The sequence below is a fragment of the Rousettus aegyptiacus genome, unplaced genomic scaffold (assembly GCF_014176215.1).
Source record: "Rousettus aegyptiacus isolate mRouAeg1 unplaced genomic scaffold, mRouAeg1.p scaffold_m13_p_5, whole genome shotgun sequence".
NCBI classification, from domain to species: domain Eukaryota; kingdom Metazoa; phylum Chordata; class Mammalia; order Chiroptera; family Pteropodidae; genus Rousettus; species Rousettus aegyptiacus.
The window spans coordinates 61,732,753-61,753,041 of record NW_023416308.1 but is presented as its reverse complement, the minus strand read 5'-3'; the positions used below and the strand labels follow the sequence as shown (position 1 = coordinate 61,753,041).

The window sequence follows — 20,289 nt, the reverse complement described above, 5'->3', positions numbered from 1 at the left end:
CTTTTAGAACAAAATTCTCATATAATTAACAATTCAAGTGTTTCCTTTCATTTTATACTTATAATCCACGATACGCAACATTTACTGCCACTACAACTGTATATACCTCACCTGAAACTCCAGAAAACATATCTACTGGTTTCAAGCTACACAGGCAAGTTATAACTCATAATGGACTAACTAAACTCTCAGGTTACTCCGTATACCCCTTATTCTTCTATAATTTGTAATAGAAGCTAAATTGGTTAATTCACATTACTTGGCTCTTAACATATTTTATCTGTCAACTCAATTTTCTCAGTAACCAAATTATTTGGAGCCAAATATTTCTACACCTCCAATAATCAGCTTAGATAATGATCAAAGCTAAGCTCTAACAAGGGTACCTGGCAAGAGAAAAGCAGTTACATAACCAATTTTAAAAAGGGCCATTTGAATCATTAAGTGCTTGGGAATTTCAAATTAATCCTATCACAAATCTCTCATAATAATTATTATTCCTCGGCAGAAAGATGGTTATAGAAATTCTCACGATTAAAAAATAAAATAAAAATGTAGATACATACCCAGAGCAAGATTCAGATAAACATTTGAGTCCTTTGGTGCCCTCTAGAGACAGAGACTGGCTATCTAATAGGACTTCCTATGATCTCACATGTTTACCAAAATGCAAAACACTGAAATAAATATTATAAAATAAAATTACTAAATTCAGTTGTTTTCATTTAAGAGCTCAAATTTACTAAAAACCACTACTTATTAACTTATCAATGACCCAGTATTTTAACGGTTAAAATTCCAAAGGCAGATTATGCTCTTCAGCAAAGCTAAAATGCAAAATTTTAAAATGCATAATACCCTAGATTTGTATGCTGCTTTACATTTTACAAAGGTTTTTGTCAGCTGAACCTCACAATAAGTTTATGAGGAACAAGAGGAGAGTTCATTACTATTTCCATTTTATAAATAAGGAAACTGAGGCCTGACCAAGGATAAGGGGATCTTGCCCAACGTGAATTAAAACTGAGAGAGTGAGGATTTGAATTCAGATCTTCTGACTCTAAAGTTCACATCAAATCTTTTGTATCGCTATTATTTTTTCTTAATAATATCCCTTCCCCATTCTTCATGCCCATATATACTATTTTATCTATCTAAAATTTTCTAGAGTATCTTAAAGTAAAAACAGACAGGAGCTTTAACAACAATGGACTAGAATCATTGGAAGCACTATGGTTTTTTTCACCATGCTTATTGCCCACAGTGTCCTAATGGGACCAAGAAGAGTCATATGGCAGTTATAGAGTAGGAGGTTCACACATCTGTATAGCAACTAAACTCTTAATTCTTTAATTTGATGAACTATATACTTTCAATTTTATGTAGAATAAGGTAATAATAATCTTCCAGTTTTTAGCTCTAACAGTAGCAGTGATTGGTAAGGTTTAATAAACCCATGTATCTACTATTGGAGACTGCTATCAAAAGTGAGAGAACACTTCTGCAGAGAGTAAAAATCTCTGATGATGCTGTTTCAGTGACCATCTGCCTGCTCTGCCAAGATAATGTGTTTATTGTTGCTTTTGGCTTTTTTGAGTCTCTAGGAATATCTTTTTCCACGTTGCTCTTTATGCCTCAAAAGGACTTTCATCTTTCTATCTACAACAGGCATTCTCCTTAGCTCCCAGAGAGTCATTTTCCTACCTGGTCTTCTAGTATATGTGCAAATGAGTTAAATTCTTCCATTTAACTTTGGAAGCAACTGATAATATTTCACAGGAGAATGTCACTAATCCTAAGTTTATAGACATTTATTTTATGCATTTTATATACTCTTTATGTACACACACACACACACACATACACAAATTAAAATCAAACAATGTTCTGTCCAGTGATGAACAATTAACATGCTGGGTGGAAGCTGTGTCGGAGACCTAGATTTCAGCCTAATTCATATGACTTAGCACATTGCTCATGCTTTGTGAAACTCAGTTTCCTCATTCATAAAATGAGCATAGTACTTATATTAGAGCAGTTGTAAAGATTAAATATGTCATAGTTTATAAATATAAGATTATAAAGCATTATTAATATTTGTGAATTCAAATCAAACTTGTTGGTTGTTCTATTTGGAGATAATAGAAAAGATACAGTACTACCATGCTGCACAATCCTAGAAAGGCATAATTTCCTCTGTATTCTACGATTAGTAAGATGGTATCTTACCAGTGCTTGACAATAAACAGCCTCTTAATTGAGTCTGTAGTCATAACAATATGCAACTTTTGGAATTAAATACTTGTAAAATCATAAGCACATCATCAATAATGAGTAATGCTAATGAAAGCATCAACTCTCTCATTTATAAAATGGAGTTTGACTCAATGAGTCTTTCCAACATTAAAAAACTAAGTTTGTGGCTTTAGCAAAGTATGGCCCATAGACCAAATCTGGCCTATTTTTCCAAATAAAATTTTATTGGAATACAGATACATATCCATTTGTTTATGTACTGTTGTCTACGGCTGAGTTGAGACAGAAATCATATGGCCTGCAACACCGAAAATACTTATTATCTGACCCTTTACAGAAAAAGTTTGCCAATTCTTGGTCTAAATATAAAATAAAGCATAGTTTATACTTAGAAAAGTGAGTCAAATATATGTATATGTATGGGGTTCTTTAGAAAACATATTCACATAATTTTGCATTAAAATACAAAATAGATGACAATGCATAATGTCTACTATTGCATCATGCACATGTGGATAATTAATAAATATTAATTAAATTAATAATTAAAGAGCTGGAGGTAACGTAAAAAGAGTAAAGACAATCTAACAGTTAAGGCACATAAAGAAATGTGCTTTGGCATTGTTTTACTAGGGAAGCTTTTTTTATTTCAGTGCTTTGCATGTTTGTTCAAACTGACCATCTCTACTAAGAATGCAAACTACTTCTTAGAGCAAATATTCAAATATGAAGAGAATTACAGAACACTGTATATTTCTGGACATAGTATCTTTTTAGACAATGGCAGTAATTATTGGATTTTAGTAATGCCCACATTTTTACTTCACTTTTTAGGCTCTGGCTAAAGCCTTATGTACGTCTTTATAAAACATCAATGTAAAGAATATGTTCCCAAACATCTGTGTATCTAAATTTCAGGTAGCTAAGAATTATTAAATGATGTCCTATTCTGATCTGAAAGAACAAGCATCATTGATATAATAAAGAGAAGTAAAACCAACAATAGCAGGAATCCACCTTGCAGAAAAGAAGACTAACGGAAAATCTACAAAGGAACATGATTTACTGAAAGGAACACATTTGCATATTCAACCATGGCTCAGAGGAAATGATGCAATAACTATTGTATTGGAAGAAAACAATTTCATTAGAGAAAAATACTTACTTGTTTCACATTCTCAGCTAAGAAGACAATATAAACACTACAGAATCCCAGCTGTGTTATCACCAGAAAAAAGTCAACCACATTCCTGTAAAGAGATACTCACGAATAAGTATCAATAAGAGCTGCTGAAATGTCAACATATATTTTATCTTTTTAACTATTTTAAAATATTTTATAACAGTATATATATATTCTTTTCACTTCCTTAAAATTAGAAATACTTAAAATATTTATTTTATTTAAAAATCATATGTGTATGATCAGTATGTCACTATAACTATTATTGAGCAAAAGAACGTACCATTAAGTTAAAAGGTGAAAATTTTCTCATCATTTATTTCTGAAATTCAACAGTTTAAGAGTATCTGCTTATAAAATACTATGAAAACATTTTTCTTTTAGATTAAGCACATTTCTCCTACTTCTCAAAATTTTATCAGATCAACCCAATATATTTCTCAGTTCTCCCAGCTTCATATCATTTTCAAATATGACAAGCATACTCTACTATCCAAATCACTAGTAAGAATACGGAACTGGAGAGGGCTGGGGGCATGGCCCTAAATCATACCACTAGAGACCTCGTCAGTAGCTTAACTCTGTCTTTATTTTTTAATGAGATACTCTAGAAAATTCCAGCTACATTAAAATAGTATACAGAAGTAGGGAAAGGACATTACCAAATTAGCATTATTTGGGTATGGCGGTTATTCAAGTTACAAATTTGCCTACATGTTATTAAAATACAGCCCATACTTCTCAGTTTTGTTCTGGAAACAACGAGTGACTAAAATAGCACACACTAATTCATTACAGTCTCTTATTTGACCATCAATGTCAAGCTGTCAAATAATGTGTTCTTCAAATCTACCGATCCTCCCTCTGCCATCTGAAACTAGAAGAGCCCTTGCCTATCTTTATGTTTATCATAGCTCTACAGTTCTCTATGGTTTTTGAGGTTTTGTAAGTAATCTTGGTACCCTGAAATGAATCCAAGTTTCTTCTCTCAGATGCATTACATTTAAGTATACCCTTAAGATCTCTATCCATCTTTGATTTTAGCATCCCAGCAAAAATCATTCCAACCACTTCCATCTGCCATTCTTCTTGATAGAAAAAACAGACAAGGTTGCCTCTAGACTGGGGCAGAAGAAGGAAGAAGGTACAGTTCTGGCGGCAAATCCCTATGGCATTAAGCTTTGTTTTATTCCTTTTCCTACTCAGCATATCAGGAACTCTGAATGGCCCATAAACAAATCTAAACTCCTGAAAATCCCCAGAAAGGTCATAGTTAGCCATAAACTACCCCATTAACATTGTTCTTTTTCTTCTAAATTCCACCGCACATATCATTTGTACCACAGTCAGCATTTTGTTGATTGCCTGTGCTTAGTTTTTCAGTCCTGTATTCATGTGACTTTGATTAGCCATGTTCACCAATGATGCTACATTTAAACAAGATAATAAAGAGTATGCCAAAATACATACTGAACATACAGCTAAAGAGTAGTTTTATTTAAAATAATGAGATCACAACATTTTTCTTGCCTATTCCTTAAAAAATTATTGAACATTATTATACCATAGGTTACCCAAGTGCTTTATAAATATCATTTAAACTACTATAATAATCCTGTGAAGTAAGTAATATTACACTCATCTAATAGTGAGAAAACTAAGAAAAAACAAAAAACAACAATAATGAAAAAAACCCCTGATAATTTGATCCAGGCCTCAAAAATGGCATTGAGATCTGCCTAACTCTAAAGATTGTTTCATCCTCCAATTTTATCAAACTTTTATACTTAGAAAAGTATAAATGTAACTTCTATTCATGTATCTTGTCAGATTAAATTACTTAAAAATTAATGTAATTTAAATAACCAGATATTAATAACATAGCAAGTACTTACCGTCCCCATGCTGCCTGCTTTTGAAGACAACTCCAAGGACTTACTTCCATAGCAAAACTCACAGTGTCACTATAACCTAATGTTGATTTTTTAAATCTGTAGTTTAATGACATACATGCAAAGTAAAAAAAAAAAATTAAGTCGGTCCATAAATCCTCCCCTCGAAAAGAACAGCAAATAAATGGGACTTAATGAATATGAGGCTATGCTCTGACAGAGGAGTTTCTGAAATTTCAAGATCTGCATACTCTTAAAGTATGTCTCATGAAATTGAAAAATTTTATATCTGTCCTTATTACCAATATATTAGTTGTTACCTACTGTTAAAGTTATATATTTGTAGGATTCAAAAAACATATTTGTTCTTCACTGATTTAAATATTTCAATTACCTAAAAACATCAATTACATTGTTCATGCCTCTATTATTCCATTCATAGAATATCACTATTTAATACATCTCTACAGGGCTTTACAATATATTTTCACATAAACTACCATATTAAAATAGCCCCATGAGGTAGGTATTATTTCCCCACGTCCTCACTCCCACTTCTTTTCCAAGTATACATGTTCTTTAAAGATCATGAATAACTTCCCCAGTTTTAAGAACATTTAACAACAGTTAGGAGTACAGTATTAGTTTACTAGGATAGGTAATATTTATTTTTTAAAAAGTTGGTCCATTGTCCAGTAGAAGCATTTCATGATACAAATATAAAGAAAAAAGAATATTCTTTTACTATCTACCAAGTGACCTAATCGGCAAAGAGCACCAAAGTCATTCTACCCCAAAATTAATTACTAATAAACTGAAGACTATTACACTATAACTAAAAGCAGTACTGCTGCCTCCATTTCCCTCTATACCTTTCCTGATTTTCTTCATTTACACAAAAAGAAACCACTCTATTTCACTAACAAGGCTATATCTCAAAAGAAGTAAATATAGTCTGACCAGATTTCACTAATAAGGTTATATTTTAAAAGAATATATTCTGACCAGATTTCAATCATGTGAAATGCTACTTTATTCCACATTCATTATCTTAGACTTGTCTTTATAACTGATTATAGGAACTACAACTGCTAGCTGCAAAACACAATAGAAATATGACTATCGGATACTTTCAATAACTACACAGCTTTAAAATAAATAAATAGACTTAACAAATTCACATTTACCTCTGACATAGAAAGTGACTGCAACGTACCAAAATGTGCATACAATGAACAGAAATAATTCCTATAAACACAAGGCTGATTGGTCCAAGCTGTAGGGGAAAAAATTATAAGGTTTAAATATTAAAATTTAACAAAAATTAAGTTGCCTTATAAGCAATTAAACAACAGATTACTCATTTGCAATGAATAAATATTTGTTGGACAAATGATTAAATAGCCATTTGCATAATGAAAAGCTAAAAAAAAAGACAGAATTTTAGTAATATTTAAGACAATTACATATGATTCCATCTTATCAACTTGGCTATCTAAACCTATGAATACAGCTATGAAACAAAGTAAGATAGACCACAGCAGCATATTAACATGAGACGGCAGTCTATCACTGTCGGTGTCCCACCAAAATAATGATATGCAACTACGCATCATTATCTCTAAATTATTTAAAAAATATATGCTGTATCAATATGGGGTTGTGAGCAATCCACTTCTGTACATTGCTTGTTGAGCGCTTACTATGTGTGGGGAACTGTGCCTATAAAATTACTATTTAAAAGAGTGGTACATAAAAAAATTTCAAGTATTTATTACTAAAATCAAAGTGATGTCTGGATTAAGATGTACACAAAATATTACCAAAGCTTATTTTTATAATCAGAAATGTTTAAGTTTCTCTAAATTAGGGTGAACAAAGTCAAATGCAGAGAAAGTGACAATTATGACAGTTTTTTAGAAAACTGGCCAATAAAAAATGGAGAAATATAATTTTATTACTTCATTAGTGAATTGTCCCTATCAAGATTCTCTGTAATTACAATAATTAGTTCTAGCAATACTTTAAATATTTGTTTTCAAAAGATATTGTTATTCCTTTCCTTAACTATTGTTCTTTAAATCTGAAGACTACATACTTTATTCTGATTCTAAAATACTATAAAATTTCACCAATACAAATGATCTGCTCTATAAACATATTTGTTGATATGAATACACTACTTAAATTCCTGAAAGTCATACCTGGGCAACCAAATACTGTTTTAGGATCTTTCGCTCAAAAAATATGAAGTAATAATTAAGAAGAAATGAAGAGTAATTTTCTCATTTTTTGTTAGATATTATCATAGTTCACATAATTTTATCAATACAATGGCTAAATTATTATCTGTCACTTGACCATGTTTTATCTGACTAGGCCAGATATTACCTTGTGGTGAATTTTGCTGTAAATTAAGATTGATAATTGTATCTTAACTAGAGATTACAATGATAAGTCTTACCACTATGCCTGCATTTTTTATTGCCAACGGAAGTCCTAAAAGGCCAGTTCCGATATTTCCTTTAAGAAGATGCATAAGAGTCTGTACAAAACTGAAAAGTAAAAGTTGTAACATTTATACATTTTAGAACAAAAGCTATTAAAATCACATGATCATGGTTTTAGAATTAGGAAAAAAACTGAAAATTAATCTAGGCAAGGAATCAAATAACATTTCAATCAGCAGTTAAATGGGCCATCTCTGTAATAGAGTTATTATAGAGATTAAGAGAGATATTTAAGTAAAAGTATTTTTGTACATACTAAAGTAATAAAGAAAGGATAATTTTCTCATGACACCCTTTGCTGCTATAGTATTCAGAACGCTGTTGAAGATTATATATGGATAGGCTGGTAAGACAGAGCAATTTATTGACAATGACTTTGTAATCATGGCACTAACCATATCTGATCTATGATCAACCTAAGAGGAAGTTAATTAAAAGAAAATATATGCAAATTTTAAAACTATGTGTATCATCAGGTAAGACAAATATTAACTTGTAGATGTCATGAAGTCCTTCAAGGATTTCACCTAAGAAAAGTTTCCAAGGAGATCTCTTGATCAAGAAAAAAATAAACTAAGAAGAACAGCAAAAATTTTAAACTGATGAAACAAAAATGCTTCCTTAAAAATTTTTTTCAGTTTATACTATTCTTTTATGATCAATTAAAATTTTGATTAATCATTAAATTACTATTGGAATAAGAACTTACTCAAATCTATTAATGATGACAAAATAAAAAGTTTTAAAAAGTTCCACTGTTTTCCTACTACCATGACTTTGTTTCATACCATACCATTTACTCAGCAGAAGGGTTTACTACCTACCTCCCACCATCTAACTCCTAACCATTGCAGAAGCCATGTCTCTTAAAATTTCTATTCCTCTCAATTAGATCTCCTTTCAAGATCCATAGCATTTGATATGTTTCATCACTGTAGTAATTCCTATACACTGCTCTGTAATTTAGATGTATTTCTTCTTTCTCAAATAGACTAGGGGACGTTTTATTCATCTTTGCATCTTCTGTAGTATCTAATAAAATGCCTCACCTATAAGAGATGATTACAAAATATATACTGAATGAAAAGGAGACATATAAACTGTAACACTTACGAAATACCCTCTTGCTTCTGAACAGGTAGGAGCTCTTGCTCATGTTCTTCATCTGATGTTCCATCAAAATTCTGCTCATTTATTAAGGGCCTCATCACATCCATATCTTTAAAAACAAACAGACAAAAAAAATCACTATTAATTTAAAAATTGGTTTAAAGTTGGTACAAATAATTCTTTTTAAGTAGGACATACGACTTGTAGTTACCTTTATTATTTCTACCCTAAATGAACTCACATTAATATCCTGAGTATAAGCATATTTAAAAAGAAAAAACTGGACTATTTTCTGGATATTTTGTTTAAACTAAACAGTGCTAAGTGAAAAGCATAAGTATTCAATGCAAAACTTTCTGCTTTGTCTACATGAGGTTTACAGAAAATTACGAAATTATGGGATGAGAGATATGAAGAAATAAATGAATTGTCATCTCTGTTAGCTTCAAATCATACTGTAATCAGATTTTTAAATATGTCAAGGAAATTATAAAGGCATTCCAATATTTAAAATTTTAGTATTAAAATCTGCTCTATTATCTAGCAATTTTTAGCACAATTTTACACCTTTCAGGGGAAAAAGCAACACTAGTTATCACTGTGTCTCTTGTTCTAGTAAAATTCACTAAATTAAAATTTATTGAGATGACTGATATGTATTAGTAAGTCTGAAGTTTGGGATATCTTAAAGACATGAAAGTTTGTTCCATTCAAATATATACAATGAATTTACTTAACAGGGAACTGGAGGAACCTAAATGATTTAGTCCAGAACAAACGACAGACATGTAACTTTTTAAACTTTACTTTGGAATAATTTCAAACTTACATTAAATTTACAATAATACAAAACTCCTATGAATCTTTTATAGGCTTACCATTTTTTATATTTTGCCATGTATGCTATTTCTCTCTCAAATATATATCACTTTTTATGAACTATCTGAGAGGTTACATTTATCATTCCACTGTACCCTATATACCCTAAGAACAAGAATATTTTCTGACCTCTAGACTTTTCACACTTTAGACTTTCTCTTTCTGACGGAGATTTTCACTGTGCTTCTTCCAAGCCTCCTCTTTTTCACAGAGATTTTGAAGCCCCGCCTCCACCCACCCTTCATGCTTGCTGCAGCAACAGTTTGAAGTTTTTGTATCCTTGGTTTCCTAGTAATGCTAAAAGGATAATTTCATGAATGGATTTATTTGTACTACTGGTTGAATTACCAGGTTTTTGAAGAGATGAGGATTTGGACAGCTACCATTATCCTAGCACTATTGGTAACAGCATGACAGTTTTTCATAAGAGTAAAGTTGTGCTTTAAGATACTGGAGATGCTTTGGCTTTATGTTTTTTGTAAAATATTTTGAAATCGGGAAGTATGATCAGCTTTGTTCTTTTTCAAGTCTGTTTTGGCTATCTGGGGTCTTTTATAATTAAAACGGTATGATACTGGTATAAAGACAGACATACAGAACAATGGAATAGAGGGCCCAGAAATATATCTATGCATATGGTCAACTGATCTTTGACAGGGATGCCAACAATACACCATGGGGAAAAAAGTCTCTTTAACAAATGGTACTGAGAAAACTGGATATCCATTTGCAAGAAAATAAAACCATATACAAAAATCAACTCAAAATGGATTAAACACTTAAATGTAAAACTTAAAACTATAAAACTCCTACGAGAAAACATAGGAGGAAAGCTTTAGGCAATGGTTTTGGACAATGATTTCACGAATATTATATCAAAGGCAGAGGCAAAAAAAGCAAAAGTAGACAACTGAGATTACATCAAACTAAAAATCTTCTGCACAGCAAAGGAAACAATCAACAGAGTGAAAAGCCAGTCTACAAAATGGGAAAAAATATTTGCAAACCATATAACTGATAAGGAATTAATTTCCAAAATACATAAGGAACTCCTATAACTTAAGAGCAAAAAAAAAAAAAAAAAAAAAAAAACCTAATAATTTGACTGAACAGATATTTCTCCAAAGAAGACATACAAATGGTCAAAAGATATATCAAAGGATGCTCAATGTCACTAATCATCAGGGAAATGTAAATCAAAACCACAATGAGATATCAGCTCGTACCTGTTAGAGTGGCCGTTCCGGGGGGGCAGGGGGGCAGTGGGGGAATAAGACAATGAAGTGTTGGTGAGGTTGTGGAGAAATGGAAACTTGATAGAGCTGATAACAATGCAAAATATTGCAGCTGCTATGGAAAACAGTATGGAGATTTTTCAAAAAATTAAGAACAGAATTACCATATAATCCAGCAATCCCGCTTCTGGGTACTTATCCAAAAGAAATGAAATCAGGAGCCTGAAGAGATATTAGCACTCCCATATTCATTGCAATGTTATTCACAATATCCAAGATATGACTACAACCTACATGTCCATTAACAGATGAATAAAGAAAGTGAGGTATATACATATAATGAAATATTGGCCTTAAAAAAGAAGGAAATTCTGCAAAATGCAACAACATGAATTAACCTTGAAGACATTTTGCTAAATGAAACAAACCAGTCATGGAAGTTCAAATACTGCACGACCCCAGCTATAAGAGGTACCTAAAAGTCAAACTCATAAAAGCAGAGAACAGAATAGTGATTACCAGGAACTGTAGGGAAGGAGAAATAGAGAGTTGCTAATCATCAACATGTATCAAATTTGTTATGCAAGAAGTTCTAGAGACCTGATGTAGAATATTGTGCCTATAGATAATATTGTACACTTAAAAATCTGTTAAGAGGGGGTAGACCTCATGTTAAGTGTTCATAGGAAGGAGCCTGAAAATATTCTATTGTCATTTAAATATTCTTCCTCTAAAAATGTTGCTAATATGTATAAAGTAAAATCCATTGAACTATCAAAAGTTCTTAATCCCTGGGTGTAAATTAATGATGACAGTCTATAATTCAAATTCTCCAACTTTTGTCTCTGGGTGGTTTTTCTAACCCTTTAATTTTTAAGACATTCTCCACAGATTATTTTGTAGGATCTCCTTGTTTATTGTTCTCCAATATCAAAAGTGGCTCAGCCTAGACCTGTGCACAGTGAAAATTAAGTAAATTAAGTGTTTCCCAGTATTAGGTCTACTGGGATATGCACTACCTCATATTTACTTTATAAATCTATTAATATTATAAATAATGTTCATTTCAAAGTGAATTGGTACTTTATCTTAACAAACTATTGTATTAGTTTGCTAGAGCTGCTATAACAAATTACTACAAAGTGGATGGCTTAAACAACAGAAATTTATTAGCTCCCAGTTCTGGAGGCTGGAAGCCCAAAATCAAGGTGTTAGTAGGGTTGTTTCCTTCTGAAGGCTAAGAGAAGAAGGATCTGTTCCTGGATTGTAGTTCCTAGCTGTTTTCAGGTTCATAGGGCATTCTCCCTTTCTCTTGCTTCTGACCTTCACATACTCTATTCCCTCCTCAAACAAATTTTTCTTTCTTTCCAACTTTGTCGAATTACTATATTTCTTACTCATCCATAAAGTGTCAGTTTAGATAAACCTTCTCAGTATTTTCCTTAACTCCAAGCCTAGCTTAAGTCTCTCTCCTAGGTGTTCCCATTGCATCCTACAACCTCCCTATAATAGTGCTTGACACATTGTATTGTAAAGGCCTATTTTACTTGCCTGCATTCTCTATCAAGTGACAGGACTGTCTGATCTGTCTATAGTGCATCCTTAGTATCTGAAACACGGTAGATGCTCAACAAATGAATAAGTGCATGAAAGAAAAAGCAGCATGTTAAGGAGGAAATATGAGCTCAACTTTTAAATCATGTACTTTGAGAGATTATCCTGAATGAGCAGTTAGAAACATGGTCTGGAGAGGAAAGAATTCTGGGCTAAAGGTTTGAGAATTACATCGGAATGTAAGTAGTAAATAATTAGAGCCAAAAGGCAAGATGAGGTCACTTAGAGATTGTAAGAAGAACAGAGCTGAAGAAAGAATACTAGGGATCCACTAATATTTTAAAATCAAGGAGGAAGTTGGCAAAGGTAACTGAAAATAAATGATCAAAGCCTTCATTGAATTTGGTACAACAGACATTTAAAATTGTAAGCAAAAGATTAAAGTTTTCAAATTAGTGTAGTCAAAACCACAATCTCTTTCTCGTGAGCAGTTTCTAGCTCAGCTTCAAGAAACGCAGCACCCATCGCCACTATTATAGCCTTCCTTCCCTTGGTTATTTCACATCATCCTGTCATTGTTACCTCTCTGATCTCATCTCCTACTACTCTTCCCCTTGCTCACTCTGAGTGCTCATTCCCTGTCAGAGAAACATGGGGTAAAGAATTTGTGTTCATCTGCTTTCCTGGCACCTCTCCCGTATTGAAAACCAGGAAACCAGAAAGAAGTAGTTAGCAGGATGTTATGGACTGAATGTTCCTGCCCTTCAAAATTTATCCATTGAAATGTTAAACCCCAACGTATTAGTATTAGGAGACGGGGCCTTTGGGAGGTAGTCAGGTTTAGATAAAGTCATGAGGGTGGAGCCCCAGGATAGGATTGGTGTCCTATAAGAGCAAGAGTACAGAGCTCTCTCCCCACCAGAAGAGGACACACTACGAAGACTACCACTTGTAAACCGGGAAGAGAGCTGTTAGTCAGCCTGAGCTAAGACACACGAGTTGCTTTTCTGGGTTCAACAGATTCTGATGGCTTACCTTTTGATTTGCTAGTGAGAAGGATGGAAAGGACTAAGATGGCTTTTATGCACATCAGTATTGCAGGCAGAGCATACACCAGGGGCTGGTGCAGAGATAAAAGTCCTCTCACAAATTGTATTAGTTTCTGGCCCTTCTCAAGAGCCTCTATTAATGGACTGTCACCATTATTTACTGACCAATATTTACTGACAATGGCCTCACTTCATAAAAGGTCTATGCCTCCTGACTGAATATATTCAATAAAAGTGGTTGCAATCATTTTCAATTCAGTTTCACAAATATTAATGGAGCCCCAATATGTGTCAGGTACTATTAGATGCTGGGAATAAAGCAATTACTGAAACTAACAAAAACTCCTGTCCTCATGGAGCCCAAATTCTAGTGAGGGAAAAAGACAAATGAGAGAAGTAAAATAGAGAGCATGCTAATGTTAAGAAAAAAATAAGGAATGGGAGGGAGAGCCTGTAATTTTAGATAGGAGAGCCAAAGTAGGCCTCACAGAAAGTGGGATTTTTAAAGAAGACATGAAGGAGGGAGAGTGAACAATGTAAATATCTTGGAGAAAAGCAATCAGGCAGTGGGAACGACAAAGGCAAAAGCTCTGAGGATGCAGCGGACCAGGTGAGCCTGGCAGGAGGGAGGCCAAAGTGGCCAGACAGGAGAGAACAAGGGGGAAAGCATTAGGAGAGGAGATCAGAGAGTAACAGAGCAGGAGGGTACACAGTTTTGTAGACTATTCTGTGGGACATGAACGCCACTAAGGCTGGTTTGACCAACAAATAGAATGTGAGCCACAAACATAATTTAAAAACTTCCAGTAACCACATTTCTTAAAAAAGGAAAAAGGCAACTGGTGAAATTAATTTTAATAATAAATTTTATGTTACCTAATATATCTAAAATATTATTTCGACATGTAATCAACATAAAATATTATTTACAAGATTTTACACTCTATTTTTCATGTTCAGTCTTGGAAATTCAGTGTGTATTTTACATTTACAGCATATTTTAATTTGAACAAACCACATTTCAAATGCACATGTGGCTAAAGGCTAAAATACCTGACAACACAAAAATAGTTTACTGCAGAGGAGCGACATGATCTGATTTATATTTTAACCAGGGTTATCTCTTCATGTGTAAAATGAGAGTAATAACTTCTACCTCACAGAGGTTTTATGATGAAATAAAACAAAGTATTTGCAGCATAGAACCTAGCCCTTGGCACAAAATAAGCAATCAATAACTACTAGTTTTCTTCTAATATATCATTATATAAGATATATTAGAAGCGATGATATATTAGAAGCAAATTATGCTATTATATATAATGATATAGTATGATATCTTAGATATATCAGAAGCAAATTATGCTATTGTATAGGACTTTTAAATATAAATTTTTGATAAGAAATTAATTCACTAATAATTAATAATAATCTTGAGCATTTATGAGCTATAAACTGTGCTATAATATTGAGTATGCAAAGATAAGCAAAACACGTCATCCAGAAGGAAACAGAGAGTAGTGGAGGAGACAAATACTTAAAAACCTAACATTGTAAAAGTTTTAACAAGTAAAACATGTGAAATAAAATCAGAACACTCACAGAAAGTAATTACAAATTACAAAATCCAATTTACATTTCACCAAAGTCTATTATTTGACAATGTCTTGCGTTAATTTTTGGCGAAGTGCTGAACTGGGAAGCTCTGAAAAATGCTATGTTACTACTACAGGTAAGAATTAACAATGCTTTACAAAATACTATTAAGCAATGAATAGATATCAAACTACCTAGACCTAATTTTTTCTATTTACAAATGGAAAAATTATAAATAAACACTAGCTTCAATCAATAGTATACACCATACATTATACACCATATGGATACATTAATAGTGCATACAACGGGAACATTCTTAAATTAGGCAGTGCTTATATGCTGTCTTATATTGTCCAATTATTTCAACCTCAATTTCCTAAACCACAATCAACCTAAAGTTCTAATTTTAGTCAGAAGTTTAAAAAATCACATCAATTTAGCAATACGTATTAAAATCTTAAAAATGTTTATACCATTTTCACCTAATAATTCCACTTCTGACAAGCTAGTATAGGTAAAAAAGGATTTCTGCACAAAAACTTTAATTGAAATATTATTTACGTTGAAAATTTGGAAACAACCTAAATGTGCAACAATCAGGAAATTGCTAAATCAAGTACAGCACATCTACTCTAAAAGCATTACGTTAATGTTATATTATGGTTTTGAAGTTTGAATAAAAGAGGAAAAAGCTGGATAATCACAGTATGACTGCAATGATGTTTTACAGTTAAATAAAAATGAAAGAAAATATATCAAAATGTTAACAAATTAACAAGGATATAGATGGACAAGGAGATCATGCATACCTTTTTGTGTCTTTCTCTGGAAAGTGTAAAAAAGAAGTAATAAACTTGCATGGCTTTAAATACTATCTATATGCTGATGACTTCCAAATTTCTATCTCCAGACCAGATCTTCAATAACTCTAGACATAATCCAATTATTTACTCAACATCTGCACTTTCATGTCTAACAGATTCTCAACTTAACAGTCCCCAAACTGAACTTCTGATCTTTACCACCAAACCTGCTCCTCCTGTGGCTTTACCCTTCTGTGCTGGTTAACAATTTATGGCTGTTGTCAGGAGGCCTCGATTTCATGCAACATGGGCCCTTCTTCACACCTGCTTAAGTAGTCTCACAACATGGTAGCTGGCTTCCCCACGAGTGAGTGAATCCAAAAGGGAGCAAGGCACAATGCGAATTAGGACCTAGCTTTGAAGTCACACATTTTCACTTCCACCATAATCTATTCATTAGAAGCAAGTTACAAAATCCAGCCCGCAACTCAAAGAGAAGAAAATTAAGTTCCTTCTCTTGAAGAGAGAAACGTCAAAGAATGTTACGAATATCAAACACCTATTATAAAACCACTGTGACATCTCAGTTGATGGTAATTTCAGGTCCCTGTGGTCATCCTTGTCTCCTCTGTTTCACTCTCACCTTCGTCCAATCTATTAGGAAATAATTTTGGTTCTATTTTCAAAATACATCCAGAGTCTAACCATTTCTGTCCACTCCCACTGCTACTCCCATACTGCTGTGAAGGACATGTAAATCTCTTTCCTGAATTGCTGAAATATCCTACTGCTTCCACTTTTCTCCCTTATATTCTATTCTTAGCAAAGCAGCCACTGTAATCATTCCTCTCGGAGTAGAAGCCAAAGTCTTTACATGACCTCCAAGACCCTACATAATCTGGCCTTGTCACCTCCTTGATCCTCCTACTTCAGCCACCTTGGCTGCCTTGTTATTTTTCTTTACTCTAGTTGTTCCTTCTCTGCCTGGAATGATCTTTCTCCAGATATCCACTTGACTAATTACCTCATTTCTTCCAAGTCTTTACTCACATCTCACCTTTTCGATAAGGTCCATCCTGCCCACTTTATAAAATCTTATAAACTACCCAGCCTCCACCCTCGCTCCTGCTTTCCCTTACTCTGCTCTTTTTTCCCCCACAGCACTTTTCACCTAATGTGCTATGTAATTAACTAATTATTGTCTTTGCTGTTTACTGTCTGCTTCCTCTTACTCAAATATAATCTCCATGAAAGCAGGAATCTTGATGTTTTGTTCACAGATGTATCCCAAGTGTCTAAAACAGTGTCTGGCACATGGGAGCAGATCAATAAATATGTTGAATTAATAAAAGGATATAACTGTTTAAAAATTAAAAGGCTATTCAATATATGGCTATATGGTCATGCCACAGTTTATCTAAACAATTTTAATTGAACATTTAGATAGTTACCAGCTTTTCTCTATTATAAAGAATGTAATGAACACCTCTGATATAAGTACCTATTACATGACTTATTTCTTTGAAAAATATTTCTAGAAGTGAAATTGCTGGGTGCATTTTGGTGCATTTTTAAGGATAAATATACTGCTCTTACCAACAATACATGAGAATGCACACTTCCCCACATTCTCACCTAGACGGGTTCGTAATGAATTTAAAACAGATAAAACTGGGTTCAAATTCTGGGTTCTGCCAGTAATGAGCTTAAACTACTGTTTATAAAATAGGAATACCATCTACCTCATCCCATTGTTGTGAGGATTAAAGGAGATAATGCATATGTAAAGCTAACTTAGCACACTATGTGACCCACAGTAAACAGTCAAAAAGATGCAGTTGATTTCTATCATTATTATGACTTGAAAGAAATCAAATTGAAGTGCCCTGCAAATCAGTATAGGAATGCCAACTAAACAGTTACTATAATAAAGTATTTCTTTGAAGCTCAACTTTTTAAATCATTTAGCTTCAAATTAAAAATATTTATAAATATAATGCATATAAGGCGGGGGGGGGGGGAAGGTGGTGGAAAATATTACTACCCTGATCCTCACTTTTGTTTTCCTTTGACAGCGGGGAAACTATAAACAATACTTTACATTCTCTGGCTTGCCTTTGAAATGTACACACAGTGCACCACACCCCCCCCAACACACACACACACATGCACAGAGAGAGAGAGAGAGAGAGAGAGAGAGAGAGAGAGAGAGAGAGAGAGAGAGAGAGAGAGAGAGAGAGAACAAACGGTAAATTTCCAACCAAGGCCTTCCGTGGGGCTAGCCACGTATACTTTCAAACAGTTCCAATTAAATAGACAGATGATTATAGAAAGCAGTGTCTGTTCTTTCTTACAACCTCACAAAAAAGTAAATAATCGCTTCCCGACCCCTTCCCACCGTTCTCGGACTCCAGATGCTTAACGACCCTACCTCATCTGTATATTCTCCCCACCTGATGTATACTGTTAATCCTTGGGTGTATGTAACTAAAACTGCTGGTGCATACTATCTTGTTCTTTGTCCTCCTGCCTATATAAACATCCCTTCTTTTGCCTACATTTAGAGCACTATGCTAAGGCTTCTTGGAACTCTGCTCTCGGGCAATATCCTCAGATGGGCTCAAATAAGAATCTCTTCCCTTAAATCTACATAGGTTCAAGTCCTCTCTTCGTTGACCACACACATACACACCCACTCACCCCTATTCTGACACCCTGTTGACCCTCACTTCGAAGTCAGTCACCTCCCGAGTCTTGGCTCACCCCAAAAGTCCTAAGGTGTTCTTTACTGGGTTTTAAATTCAAACCCGTGCCAGATCACAGTACCTTGAGCCTTGACCCCAAAACCCCTCGACAACAAGAAAACACCGGCGTCTCTTCCTGTCTAGAGGGGCGAGCAACTCAAACCCGGATGAGGTCAGCGGCGGCCCAGGCGCCCGCAGTCGCCTCCGCGGCCAAGGCCGAGCTCAGGCCCGGAGCCTCGGCGCATCCCGCCGACGCGCAGCCCCGCTCCACGTCGGCCCGCACCCCTGCCCGCACGCAGCACCCACCTAGCTCCTCGCGCCCCGCCGCCTCGGCCGCCGCCGGCGCCGCCGCTTCCATCTCTCGGGGGTCTCCAGGACGCCGCCGCCCCGGTGCGCGCTCTCCCGCCGCTGCGTGGCCCGCGTCAGACCGAGGCCTCCCCAGTCGAGCCGACCTGCGTGGCGCCCGCGTCCGTCCGCGACACACCCGGCCCGTGCGCCCAGGAGCATGCGCAGTGGGGCGGGCCGGCCCCGCGGAGGCGCCGACGCGCGAGGGGCGCGCCTGGGGCGCAGACGGCGCTGGCGGAGGGAGGCGCTAGTGGGAGCGGACCCCCGCGAGGGGAGCTTAGAGCTGGCAGAGACCCAGCCCTATCAACTCCCTGGGGAGTGTCTTTAAAGATGACCACGAACTTAAATTTGAATTCTATAAGGCACCTTGGAGAATGAAAAGTAGGAGGGGATTTGCCCGTATCCTTGTTGGAGTTCTGACTACTCCTTGGTTATCGGTATTCTCATGCCTCTATCTAAAAATAATACGATGCACACGGGTAGAATTTAGCCAAAGTTTCATTTTAAGGATTTTTCTATGCCCTTCAAAGACATTTGAAGTTAACCGCGATGCTGAAAGGAAATTAAGGTTAAGAGTAATTACACTGAAGCGGTGTCAGATACTCTTAAGCACTATACATGCGTTGTCTTATTTAATTCTGATGACAAATCCGTGAGATAATTCTAATGTTTATATCCATTTTATAGATGAGGGAATTAAGGTACACAGAGCTAAGTAACTTGTCCAAGGATAGTAAACTGGTAACTGGCAAAGATGGAATTCTGTCTGGTGCTGGGGCTCTCAGGTGGGTGCCAATAAATAGAATCAAATGGATGAAGCAAACTCTTGGATAGAAAAGAAAAGTATTTTAATTTTGAAATTGCTTTCATTTTGTTGTTGTTTCATAGTTCTTTAAAGTGAAGACACCAGACAACATTTTTTTGTTGTTGCCATTTCAGTGGTATCTTCTTAGGGGGTGAGGAGTGTCTAATTTCTAGGATCACTGATGTAACTATGTGGTGGTGGTGGTGTTAAATATTTAAAATTACAAGATTAAAAAAGTACACAGTTACATAACGTCTATATCTTTCCTCCTGTTGCATCCTTTATAGGTTTCATTAGTGGTATTGATGGTTTGCCAAAACCTGTT

The 20,289-nt window shown here is 34.8% G+C and overlaps 1 protein-coding gene across 1 annotated transcript in view; it reads right to left on the bottom strand.

Moving 5' to 3' along the window:
• The window catches only part of SLC36A4 (solute carrier family 36 member 4), a 43,209-nt gene extending 23,901 nt beyond the window's left edge, over positions 1–19,308 (bottom strand). Inside the window, exons 1-6 of the mRNA XM_016158711.2 lie at positions 19,121–19,308; positions 8,955–9,060; positions 7,796–7,886; positions 6,519–6,607; positions 5,335–5,430; positions 3,422–3,506 (exon numbers count right to left, since the gene is read on the bottom strand). Coding sequence (XP_016014197.1) covers positions 3,422–3,506; positions 5,335–5,430; positions 6,519–6,607; positions 7,796–7,886; positions 8,955–9,060; positions 19,121–19,172 — 519 coding nt within the window. The 5' untranslated portion in view covers positions 19,173–19,308. The remainder of the gene's footprint in view (positions 1–3,421; positions 3,507–5,334; positions 5,431–6,518; positions 6,608–7,795; positions 7,887–8,954; positions 9,061–19,120) is intronic.
• Between the last annotated feature and the right edge of the window lie 981 nt (positions 19,309–20,289).